At 39.3% G+C, this 13,146-nt stretch overlaps 1 protein-coding gene across 4 annotated transcripts in view; it reads left to right on the forward strand.

Annotated features, from left to right (window-relative positions):
• LOC140734743 (beta-parvin) overlaps positions 1-13,146 on the forward strand; it is a 70,240-nt gene that overhangs the window by 47,620 nt on the left and 9,474 nt on the right. For 3 of the 4 annotated variants that reach the window (XM_073059157.1, XM_073059160.1, XM_073059158.1), the window contains exons 7-11: positions 875-933; positions 2,636-2,655; positions 4,172-4,233; positions 5,861-5,929; positions 12,098-12,199. In XM_073059157.1, the coding sequence (XP_072915258.1) occupies positions 875-933; positions 2,636-2,655; positions 4,172-4,233; positions 5,861-5,929; positions 12,098-12,199 (312 nt within the window). The remainder of the gene's footprint in view (positions 1-874; positions 934-2,635; positions 2,656-4,171; positions 4,234-5,860; positions 5,930-12,097; positions 12,200-13,146) is intronic. The other variant, XM_073059159.1, reaches the window with a different exon arrangement.

Here is a 13,146-nt window from a genome sequence, read left to right on the forward strand (position 1 = left end):
TGTTCTCCCTGAGGGAGATGCTCACAGGTTTGGGAGGTAGTGTTTGGGATAGCAACAGTACCGTTTTGTGGACGTTATGCACTGGACCGTTGTGTGCCAATGACAGTGAGAGTTAACACAATTGCTGGATAGTTCATTTCCCCTTCCTTTCCTTCAGACCTAAGGCTAATGGTAATTCTAATCCCTCAACCAGCCACTTGACTTTGATTACCTAACTTATTATCGACTGTGTTTGATAATTTACTTGTTAGAGAGGGAACTGGAGACATGTATAGTATCACTCAATGTTTTAATTGATGTTTGAAGATACATTTTCTTCATTATTTGCACTGATGTTGCTTAATTGTGTTTAGTGTTTTTGTTGCATGTAAAATTGAAGCACATACCAAACCCAAGTGATAACAGTCAATTCCGACTTGATTCAATATTTTTTTGATGTACTTGATCCAATCTGAACTTGATGCATATAATTTTGTCCTTTCTAGATTGGCTTAGATACTCTGGCTCTAAAATGAAACTACATTGAGAAACAGAACTACTTTGTTTTTGTGCTATCTGCTCCTTCCTAGATCTATGAAGATGATCGGTCCTATCACACTCCACAATACTGATACTTCACACATTTAATTATAAAGAACTAACCTTTTCTGACCAAATGGCAAGAACATGTTACATTCCTAACCTGAACCTGACATGCACACACACAGTTATGACCCATCAAACTCAAGCTGTGAAACCGGAATCCAGTTGTTTTTATTGCATAATTATCCACCTGCAAATGAAACAAAATTGATTATATTATGGGCATAAAGTGAATATCTAAATGGCTAAGTTGCTTTTTATTCTGAATAGTTGACTTTTTCTATGGTTTCAGAAGAGAGAAGGGATACTTCACACATCCCACATTACAGAGGAGTTGACCAGCACGACAGAGTAAGTTTATTTCAACCATGAATCAAACAAACTGTACAGCTGAAGAGAAATAAAGCAATGTGTACTATTAATTCCGGATGTTTTTAGAACAGGTTCATTGTTAAATATTTATGAAAACTTCCCAGGTATGGTCATTTTCTCTGGAGTGTTCGCTTTCCTGTTTCGCCTAATGAATTTACCTTTTCCACCAACCAGCCCATGCTGAAGAGCTGAAATTTGATCTAAGACAAAAAGCAGTCTGGGAGGCAACATGCTCTCAGTGTGCAAGCTGCTGAGTGTATAATGTACATACCTTTTCCAGATGACATTTAAAATTCCATTACCCAGATTCTGTGTGGTTTCTTCCAGAGACAATCTCAGCTGGTTCTCACATGTGACTAACGGATCTGGGCTTGTTTGGAATTGAAATAATTACTCATGATGCTTTCGCAGCAAGAAAATATGCCATCATTCTGGCTGCATTCTGGAAGAAATGGTGACAGGTGTATTATTAGTTGGCCAAGTTATGAAGATGGGTGTGAAACTTCAGTATTAGCTTTTTGCTAAAGTCAGAATTAACTTTCCTCCTGGGTTTAATTTTCACAAGTAACTGTGCAGTAACTCTGGAGCACTATCATTTGTCTCACACCCATTCTGTTGGTTTAACCATGTCTATTAAAAAAGTTGAAGTTATTTGTAAGAAAGCTGCTTCTGTCACTATAAAATCTATTTTAGAATTGTTTGGTAGCATATGCAGTGAATGCCGGTTATTTGGGGCAGCTGCTTATTTGAGACAACTGAAAGAACGAAAACTAAACGAGAATTTAGCTGTGATTCCCTTTGTTTATTTGGGACTTTATGCTGCTTGATTGAGACGGGAGACTATTGGCAAAAAGCTTCCAACTAGCGTTTGTCACGTGCACATGTGTGTCTGTTAGCTACTACAGCATGCTTTGAATGAACAGTTTTTAAATAGTGTTGCCCGTGTCACTGATAGTTGGCAAGAAATAAGGAGTAAGATAATTCAGAACTGTTGCTCACAGCGGTTTCAAGTATTCAGGTTTGGAGATGCCAGAAACAGGAGTGAAAACGAAACAATTTCAATACTTCAGCAAGTTAGGAACCACAAAGAATTTGAAGGTATCGGCAATCGGCTTGAAAGTGAAAATGAAAATGAAGATCTGGAGGATGCAGTTGCCTAAAGCATTGTATGAAGACATTGTACTAGGTGTCTGCGTTGATTTTGGTCATTTACAGTCGATCAAAAGAACCTGGCAGCATACACTGTATGAATTCCTCTGTTGATTGCTATTAGGAACTAATACATAATTTATAGTACCATAGTCATATTGATAGTTTTAAAAATTTGTTCTGTAATTCATTTAAATACATAATTTGTTACTCAATGAAACAGTAGTATGTCTCTTTATACCTTTTTAATCTATTTCCATGAAACTTCAAATGGTTGGAGCATGCATGCCTTCATTGGGCCAAAATGGTCCCGAAGTGTTCCAATTAACTGGAATCCACTGTACTATTGTTTTGTTGCTTTGAGAATAATATGATGTAAACTCTTTTACAATTGGATCCATTTATAATTTTTCTTTATATAGTATTGTATTAATAAAATTCTCAGGAATTTCATTAAGTCAACCTTTTTGTAATGAGGAAAAATGTTAAAACAGTTGAGTTTAATTATTAACTTTTGTTTTTTATATTGCAGGATGATGATGGGGAGGTTTGGTAAGTAAATAGCTAAACAACCTCAGTTATTGTTACACCTATTATTGAAAAAAAAATATAAAATGATATTGTACCTTTAAGAAGACGTTCTTTTCCTATGTTGAAGTTTAAGATGGGGTGTACAGTACCACCCAAATCAAAGGAGTACATCATCTTGAATATCTTGCAGATGGAGCAAGCTAGGCCAAACATAGTCTAAGCAGTTAATAGATTATGCATAAATGCATCACAAGTTGAGTGTAGACCCGACTGGTCTGGTGATTTTGCAATCTGGTCCTTTCCAATATGTATGAATCTGACATTCAATTTTTCAGAAGCGCTGAGAGTTTACTGGCTCATTTATTAATTTTAAGCGTGAACCTGGGGTCTCGAGCAGGGTGTGTACTGGAGCCAGTGTTGGGGTACCGAACATGAGAGGTCAGGAAAATGTTTGCTATCAGAGCTGAGATCCAGAGTGTGAGAATGTTTCCTGGTCTCTCCACTACAGAATTAGGAAGTACGGGAAATAGACAGAGATTCCTTTGGAGCAGTGTGATTGCCATATTTTGACCTAAGCAGCGTCTCGTGAAAGTTTCTACTGGGAATAACAGGTTTAGAGAGCCCTGCTGGGAACTGCAAGTATATAGATTCAGATAATTCAGAGGCCCAACCAACCTTGTTGTGATTCTCTCTTTTTTTCATTGACTTTTGTGGCCATGCAGTTTGCCAATGTGCTGAAAGATACATTTGAATGAACAGTACATGCTCATTAGTACTTGTGCAAAACAATGTATATCACAACACGAATCAGTGATATTCTGATCTGGCACCCAACACCATGCTTTAATTTGTCAACTTACAAAAAAAGGACATTAGTCATATTGGTTTAAAGTTCGTAATGTCCGCCATCCAGAGCTTTATTTTTTTCTTTGCCTTATTAAAGCACAGGCATATGTTTTCCTTGTTTTCAGGACTTTTCCTGGATACTTCAAAGAAAGAACTGACACAATGTTTGTAGAAGCATGTTTTCAGGCTCTAAAAATGTAGTTTTGTATTTCCAGCAAGATTGAAGGTTCAGCCCATCAAATCTGTGCGAGCTCTAAAAGCAATCCAATCTATGCCATTCACCCTCTTATTTCACAAATACCTGTTCTCATTCTTAACTCCACAAATCTTCTGCCACCCTTCGAAGCTACTTACAGGGTCCAATTAACCAGCACATCTATGGGACATGAGAGGAAACCAGAAAATGTGCGCTACAAGGACAATGTGCAAACTCTGCGTGCAGCAGTGGAGATCAGGATCAGAAATGCAGTCTCCCACCCCCCCCCCCCACCCCCAAAAACCTTTTTGTAAAGACAAAAAAGTGGAGGAGTTTTTTTTAAAATTTCAGCTCTCTATTGCAATGCCAACCTTTAATAAAAGGGTGCACTTGAACCAGAGGGTGCCTTTGCTGGAGTAAGTAGTGAGGAAATTACATTTAGGTTTGTGATTTATTGTGAGAATATATGAATTGCATTGTCATTTATTATTCCAGAACGGGATGCATTCGATACACTGTTTGACCATGCTCCTGATAAACTCAGTGTTGTTAAGAAGGTAAATTTCAAATCAAGTTTTAAAAATTTTTTTAGACTGTGCTATCAACAATTTGAAAAAAATGTAATGATGCATGATTTCTAATGCAGAGTTAAAACGTATGACTCTTGGGTCAAATATTCTGTGCACAGAAGGGCAGTGTTAAATGTAATGCCAGTGCTGAAGGTTTTCAGTTGGAACCAACCACTATAATCCTTTTAACTTTTCATTTCTCTGCTGCGTCATTTTATATTCTTTCCTTTTTAAATACTTGCCTCATTTTCTTTTTGGCACTGCTTGCTTGTGCTTCATGTTCTGAAAGCCCATTGTGTGGATAGTAATGTTAATACTGTTGTTTGTTCTTGTACTAATATTCCTCAATCTCTGCTTCCTTAAAATTTACTACTTTTTAAATAATTTGAACATTTAAATTGATTTTAAACAAATAGTTGAGATCAAAACAGAAAACATTTCCGTTGCTGATATAGTATCAAAACCACCTACCTTAAGTGATTTACTAAGAGCAATTTTTTTATGTTTTAAGATTTTTGTTTGGTCTAATAATGGTTAACATCCATTAAAAGCAAAAGCTGGTGCTATTGAGTTTTTATACAGCTCATTATACTGCTTGACCAATTTTGCTTACCATCGTTGGGTGCATCTTCGCTGACAGTGCACAGTAACTTGACATATATTTACTATTTATTATTTACTATTTTAGCTCTAAGTACATGACTAATTTCATGCCCTTTTGCTCTCGCTCCCTCTTCTTTGTACCCACCTTCCACATTACCAGTCTTCTATGTTCAACAGACCACTTTCTGTAAATTCTGATACTGATATCAGCATATCTTTTCTGCTTTCATTGATACTTTTCCCTTCAGTTAATCCACAGTCCTCTTCATACCATACCTACTGAAAATGTACAGCTAAGTTCCTTCTCAATCCCAGGAACTGACCTCCTATTCCAGTAAAGCTGAACCTGATCTTGAAGGACATTGCAACCGTGTAGATGAATACTGATTTCACAACTTCAGATTATCACCTATTCTGACACTGTACCTTACATTTTTTAGTATTCCATTATTTATAGTTTTCATTCTCTCTGGTAATGTCAGATTGCACTTGTATTCTCCTATTTACACCTTTCCAGAGTACCATCATCACTTTCGTCATTTAATTTCTCTAGTTCCCTACCATACAGTACATCTTCCCTTTTGCTCTCTCAGCAACTTCCCCTGCTCCCACCCACGCTTATATCCCCCACCAATTACTGCCACACATTCTTTTGCAATTTATCCCGGTTTATTTTTCCCAGTTTTGATAAAAGGGCATTGATTTGAAATATTAATTCTGCCTCTGTCCGCACATACTTCCTAGCTTGATTTGATTTATTTTATTTCTTATATCCAAGGGAGTAAAAATCTTATGTTGTGTCTCCGTTGCAATGTACAAGTAATAAAGAAGGGAAATGTGGGAGGGTATTGCCCAAACACTAAGATTGTATACATACAATCAGATACACAGTCAGATCAATGAAGTCAGATATGCAATCAGAGCAATGTTGGTTATTTCAAAATTAAAATTCTATTTTCTACAAGTTGCGTTGCAGAGCAATGATTTAATTTTTGTCATTTTATTTTCCCAGTCACTCATCACCTTTGTGAATAAACATCTAAACAAACTCAACTTGGAAGTAACAGAACTGGAGACACAGGTAGAAATGTTATGTTTCATAAAGCTGTACAAAGAAAGCAATTGATTTCTTGTCTGGAACCCTTGCCTCTGATGAAGAACACGTTATGCACGATTCCTTCAGTAATAGAAAATGTTTCTATTTATGTTTCATATCTATTTATGCTTCAGCTTCTCAGCTGATCAACTTCTTTGTCGAACATCGCTAGTGGAGGCACTGGAAGTTGTACAAGTGCAGAATATACTCTTGGTGGGGGATCTCAGTATCCATCACTAAGCGTGGTTTGGTGGCACTGTGTGTGGAAGATACATCTGCTTGTGACAGCATTTGTGACCACAGCACAGTCTTAATGAAATAAAGCCCATCTTCACATTGACGATGCCCTCCATTCTGTTGTGTGGCACAGATCTTGCAGCTCAAAACTAGGACAATTATCAGCAGCAGGCTTGTACTCCATCACAGTGTATTTTATCATTACCCTTGCTCTGTCATTGTTGTCAAGCCAGGGGTTCTGAAGGGCATGCTGCAGAAGGACATGAGGGGGGCAGTACCAAGTGTAGCTAACAGTGATGGAAGTGCTCTATGATTAAATGCTGGGATACTTAAAAGTATTATAGAGCTTTGTGCTCTCACAGCTAAAAGATCACATTAAGCTTTGACGTCTAGCAACATCATGTTGATGGGCAGTTAAAACACCAGAGAAAAGAGCATCCTTATTTTCACCGATGGCAAGGCCAAGCAAGTGAGTGTAAAAGAAAAGACTGAAGCACTTACAACCACACTCACCCAGAAGTGTTGAGTGGAAGACTTAACTCAGTTAATTCCTGACATCCCCACCATCATCTAGGCTAGTCTTCGGCTAATCTGTTTTTCTCCAAGCAATACCAAGAAATAACTAAGAGCACTGGGTACTTACTGTAAAGATTGGGATAAAACAACATCCCAATACAATACTGAAGTTTAAAAACACAAAGTGAAGTTTTTCATCAGAGTGTATACATATCCCCACATACAACCCTGAGATTCTTTTTCCTGCGGGCTTACTCAGCAAATCTAACCCTAACTGTTAAACAGGATCAATGAACAACAAATTGCAAATACAAATATAAATAAATAGCAATGAATAATAAGTATGAAATAATGAGATAAAGAGTCCTTAAAGTGAGACCATTGGTTGTTGGAAATCAGAAATAGAATGAGTGTAGTTATCCCCTTTTGTTCAAGAGCCTGATGGTTGAGGGGTAATAACTTCGTGAACCTGGTGGTGTGAGTCCTGAGGCACTTAGTGTACCTTCTACCTGATGGCAGCAGCGAGAAAAGAGCATGGCTTGAATGGTGAAGATCTTTTATGGAAGCTGGTTTTGAGAACTCACCAAACTCATCCAAGGCAGTTATATTACTGCATTCTGCCCAACAACATGGAAGGCTTTATGATCATTTCACAAAAAAATGGACAAGTGCAATCCACTTTCCGTCAATGGCAAAGTGATGGAAGGTCTCATGGACGATCTAGCAGGTGCCAGCTTCCGCCTGAGAAGCGACTTGGATCTGCTCCATTTTGCCTGCTGTCACAATAGGTCCATAGCAGATGCCATTTCACTGGCTCTTCACTTAACCCTAGAACATCTGGTCAGAGAAGATGCATGTAGCAGGACGCTCTTCATTGACTACAGCTCAGTATTCAATGCTATCAACCCACCAAAATTGATTAATAAGCTTCAAGACATTGGCCGCAATACCTCCTTATCAGTTTGGATTTGCACACAACATCTCCTCCACAATCTCCATTAGCACAGGTGTGCCACAAGGCTGTGTACTTAGACCCCTGCTCTACTTGGTTTATATTTATGAATGTGAGGCTAAGCAAAGCTCCAATGCCATATTTAAGTTTGCCGATGACACCACTGTCACTGGCTGAATCAAGGTGATGACACATCAGTAGATAGGAGGGAGTCTGAAAATCTGGCTGTCTGGTGAAGGAGGGAGTCTGAAAATCTGGCTGTCTGGTGACATAACAACCTCTCACTCAATGTCAGCAATAACAAGGAGCTGATTACTGACTTGATGAGGAGGAAACGGGAGGTCCATGAGTCAGTCCTCAGCGGGGGGATCAGAGGTGGAGAGGGTATGCAGCTTTAAATTCCTTGGTGCCATCATTACAGAGGATCTCTCCTAGGTCCAGCACGTAAGTGCCATTATGAAGAAAGAACATCAGCATTTCTACTTCCTTAGAACATGATGTCTTAAACTTTGATAAACTTATATAGATGTGTTGTGGGGAGTATATTGTCTGGATACATCATGGACTGGTATGGAAACACCAATGCCCTTGAATGGAAAATGCTACACAAAGTAGTGGATATGGCCCAGTCCATCACGAGTAAAGCCCTTTCCACCATTGAGCACATCTTTACAGAGTGCTGTCGCAGAAAAGCAGCATCCATCATCAAGGACCTTCACTATTCAGGCCATGCTCTCTTCTTGTGGTTGCCATCAGGAAGAAGGTACAGGAGCCTCAGGACCCACACCGCCAGGTTTAGGAACAGTTATTACCCTTCAATCATCAGGCTCTTGAACCAGAGGGGATAACTTCACTCAGCTTCACTTGCCCCATCACTGAACTGTACCCACAACCTATAGACTTATTTTCAAGAACTCATCTCATGTTCTTGATATTTAGTGCTTATTTATTATTATTATTGTTATTATTTATTTTGCATTTGCAACGTTTGTGGTCTTTAGCACATTGGTTGTTTGTCCTATTGGGCACAGTCTTTCATTGATTCTATTGTGTTTCTTGGATTTACTGTGTATGCCTGCAAGAAAATTGCTTCAGAATAACAGTGTTTTTGCTATGGTAGTGTAATGGTTAGCACGATGCTACTACAAGTTGGAGTTCCAGAGTTTGGAATTCAGATCTGGTGCCGTTCCGTAAGGAATATATCATCTCCATGGAATGCGTGGATTTCCTCCGGGTACTCTGGTTTCCTCTCACGGTCCAAAGACATACCAGTCAGGTTAATTGGTCATTGTAGACTTTTCCGTGATTAGGTTAGGGTTAATTGGGTTTGTTGAAGGTTCCTAGATGGTGTGACTCGAAGGACTATAAGGAACTACTCTGTGCAGTGTAGCTAAATAAATAAATAATGAATCTCAGAGCTGTATATGGTGACTTATATGTGCTTTGATAATATATTTATTCTGGACTCTGAACTTCGTTGTGAATAACCTACTTATTGAGTATATTTTGAACGAAGTTTCACTTCACCAGGACTAGTCAATTCCAGACCTTACCACTTTAGAAACACAGATCAAAGATCTGGATTATTGAAGTGAGATGCGAGCGATTGTTGAATTGACTTTTATTTCTTACATCCTTCACATGCATGAGGAGTAAAAATCTTTATGTTATGTCTCCATCTAAATGTGCAATCATAGCAATTTATAATAATTTATAATAAATAGAACAGTCAATGTAACATAGAAATACACTCAAATCAGCGTGAGTTAATCAGTCTGATGGCCTGGTGGAAGAAGCTGTCCCGGAGCCTGTTGGTCCTGACTTTTATGCTGCGGTACCGTTTCCCGGATGGTAGCAGCTGGAATAGATTGTGGTTGGGGTGGCTTGGATTCCCAGTGAGCCTTCGGGCCCTTTTTTCACACCTGTCTTTGTAATGTCTTTTTCACACCTGTCCTGAATCATGGGAAGTTCACAACTACGGATGCGCCGGGCTGTCCGCACCACTCTCTGCAGAGTCCTGTGATCAAGGGAGGTAGAGTTCCCATACCAGGCAGTGATGCAGCCAGTCAGGATGCTCTCAATTGTGGCCCTGTAGAAAGTTCTTAGGATTTGCAGGCCCATACCAAACTTCCTCAACCATCTTAGGTGAAAGAGGTGCTCTTGTGCCTTTTTCACCACACAGCTGGTGTGTACAGACCGCATGAGATTCTTCCATCAATGTAGTGTCATCGGCAATTCAATTAGCAGATTAGAGCTGTGGGTGGCAACACAGTCATGGTATACAGGGAGTAATGGAAGGGACTTAGTTCAGTGCTCTGAAGGGCTCCTGTGTTGAGAGTCAGAGGGGGTCGATGTGAGTGAAGGTTGTCTTTGATATTGTTATGAGTGATGACAGACCTGATGGACAATGGGGTACAGAGTTAACCATTCCCCCCCCCCGAGAAACATGAACTATTACTGTTGCTATGCTGACCATGAGAGAGAGACGAAAAACAGGCAAGAACATTTGCTACAGATAGGAGGGGGAGAGAGACTGTTGATGTTACTGTATTATGACTTCTGCAAGGGTTATTTATCTTCTACTAGTTTGCTCATAAACATTCCTCAGTGGACTGAAGGAGTGGCCTTATTTGATGGACACAGTCATTCAGGAGTGATGGATAGCTGAGTCCCCGTGATTAGGGATAAAAGACAGGTTTGGAGAGACACCCTTCAGACACGCCAGTGGACACTGATTGAATGTTGGAACCCACAAGAAAGGTGGGGCCTTCGAAGACCGAACCAGGAGGTCGGTCAGCAAGGCTATCAGTGTAAAAGCAGGGCCGGTGGGGACTTGTGTGTGTGTCCACTCATGCTAAAGTGACGAGTCCACCACAGAAGAACGGTCTGGCTGAAAACCAGAGGGGTCATAACTGAATGACCACCATAACAAAGATACGACGGATTAAGAAAGCAAAGGAAGGTTTGGCTGCTGTAGCTGTTACATCTCGCTCGCTCTCTCTCTCTCTCTCTCCAACGATTGCAACTCAACAACCATAACTACATCAGCACTCATGAACTGAACTGAACTTTATATTCGATGACAATTTATTTACCCCTAGACATCGATAGAGCTTGTTTATTATTGATTATTATTATTCCTACACTTTTAGGTTTATTACTGCTAACTTGTTTTATATGTATATTTGCATTATTGATATGGTTTTGCTTATTTTTATTAATAAACACCTTTAGTTTGGTACCACCAGACTCCAACGGATTCTTCTTTCTCTGCTGGTTAGACACCCAGTTATGGGGTACATAACAATATTAAGCCAGTATTTGACTAAGTGTGCATCAGGATACTTGTAAAACTGAGGAAAATGATATTTAAAGGAAAAGTGCTCCAGTGGGTGGAATCATACCTCATGAAGCAGGATGATTGAAGCTGGAGAATGTCACTGTAGGAGTTACCCAGAATAGTGTCTAGGCTCATGCCACCTGCTTCATTAATGACTTCTATTCCATTATAATAGGAAATGCTGGAATGTTGAGAATGATTGTACACTGTTTATTTCCATCTGCGGCTCTTCAGCAATTAAAGTTTCCCATGCCTACTGTTAGTGTGAAGTAACAGTTGTTCCCCAGAAGTGTGTGGTAATGACCATTTCCAACAGGAGAATTTAGCCACCTACCCTTCAGTGACATTACTGTCAATGAGTCTTTCACCATCAATATTCTGGGGAGGCTACCTTTGACTAAAAACTCAAGTGGCTCAGTGGATCAGCTGCATAAGTACTTGTGGCAACAAGTGATAGGTCAGAGGCCAAGTGTCCTGTGATGAGCAAGGCATTTCTGCCATCTGCAAAGCATCATTCAGGCGGGTGATGGGAATTCTCCACTCGATGAGTGCAGCATGTTCACCACTAGATTGGCATCCCATTCACCACCCTAAACGGCCATTCAATTGGAACAGTGCACACCATCTATAGATGCACTAGAATTACCAGTCTCAGCTAGTTCAAAAGCACCTTTAACACCAAGGAGGCCAAGGGCAGCTGGTGCATGGGCACATAGTCACCTGCAAGTTTCCATCAAGTTGACACGCCATCCTCACGTGGAAATATAATGTCATCTTTTATCATCACAAGGTCAAAATCCTTGAACTCTTTATCAAACAGGATTGTGGATGTGCTTCCTCTAGAAGCACTGCAGCAATTCAGAAAGATGGCTTATTGTCACCTACTTAAAGGCAGTTAGAATTTGGGATCCTTACTTGCAATGTCTAGGTCCCAAAAGTGAATTCAATCAGAATCAAATCCAAACTTGTATCTCTTTAATGTTGATTGTGTTGTTGACGTAAAATAAATAACTAATATTCAGTTGTAAGTAGTATGGATTGAGTTTGATTAACTGCTTGCTTTATAGATTAAAAACACTGTTGTTCTAAAATCCCTGCCTGATGTCAGTTTGCAGATGGTGTGTACCTTGTGTTGCTTATGGGACTTCTTGAAGATTATTTTGTTCCTCTGTACAACTTTTATCTGACACCAGAAAGTTTTGAGCAGAAGGTTAGTATAACAATTGTAATGAAGCATAATCAAGTAAAAAGATTGTGAAATTCATGAGAATATTGATTTTAATAAGACAATGAAGGTAGCAAGCATTCATGTGTTACAATCTTTCATCTCATTTATGGTTCCTCCTGTTGTGCATTATTTAATTGGAGAGGTACTGTAAACATGAACAAACTGTATTTTCCAGTATTTGGAAGGATCTAGGTTTTTAAAGTGGAAGTAGATAAGATCCAATAACACTGATGGTAGAATTGTGCGTCTTGTTTTACAGACACTGCACAAAAATGTCAAACTTGTGAAATGTCTTAGTCAGAAATTGGACCTACTCTGATTTAGTTTTATGCTTATTAAATCTTTCTAGTTCCTGAGAAGTATTATTTCTAATTCACTTGACCTTTATGAGAGGTATTAATACAGTCTGTCATGAGACGATGATGCAGCTGCACTTGCACCACATTTCTCGAGGTTAAATTTAAATTTCAGGTGTTTATCTGGCAACTAGTCAGCTTGGAAAACATAAACACCAACAGGTTAGAGGTGGCCATTGCTGGATTTCTATGGCACGGATAGAGTCTTAAGCCTGGAATTAACACAGAAATAAATTATTTCCAAGGAGTTTGCTTTTTAAGCCACTGGAGTAAAACCAGATTCTGATATTTGACTTGGAATATGCTGGCACCACCAATGAACTCCGAATTTCTTTGCTTTTACATTTTTGCAATATGGACGTGTGCTTGAAGTGGGTGACCACACTGCTTTATAACTCAAAGGTGTTCAAATACTTAAGCAAGATTATCCCCAAAAAGTGATAATGTCAGTTTAAGCTTGTTCGATGGCAGTCATACAAGGCTGACACAAGGATGAACTAATGACCACATGGTGGCAGCATCTTAAAGAATTTATACTCCCCCCACCCCCCCCCCCCCCAGTATTAGCTATCC

Source organism: Hemitrygon akajei, chromosome 10 (assembly GCF_048418815.1).
Source record: "Hemitrygon akajei chromosome 10, sHemAka1.3, whole genome shotgun sequence".
NCBI classification, from domain to species: Eukaryota; Metazoa; Chordata; class Chondrichthyes; order Myliobatiformes; family Dasyatidae; genus Hemitrygon; species Hemitrygon akajei.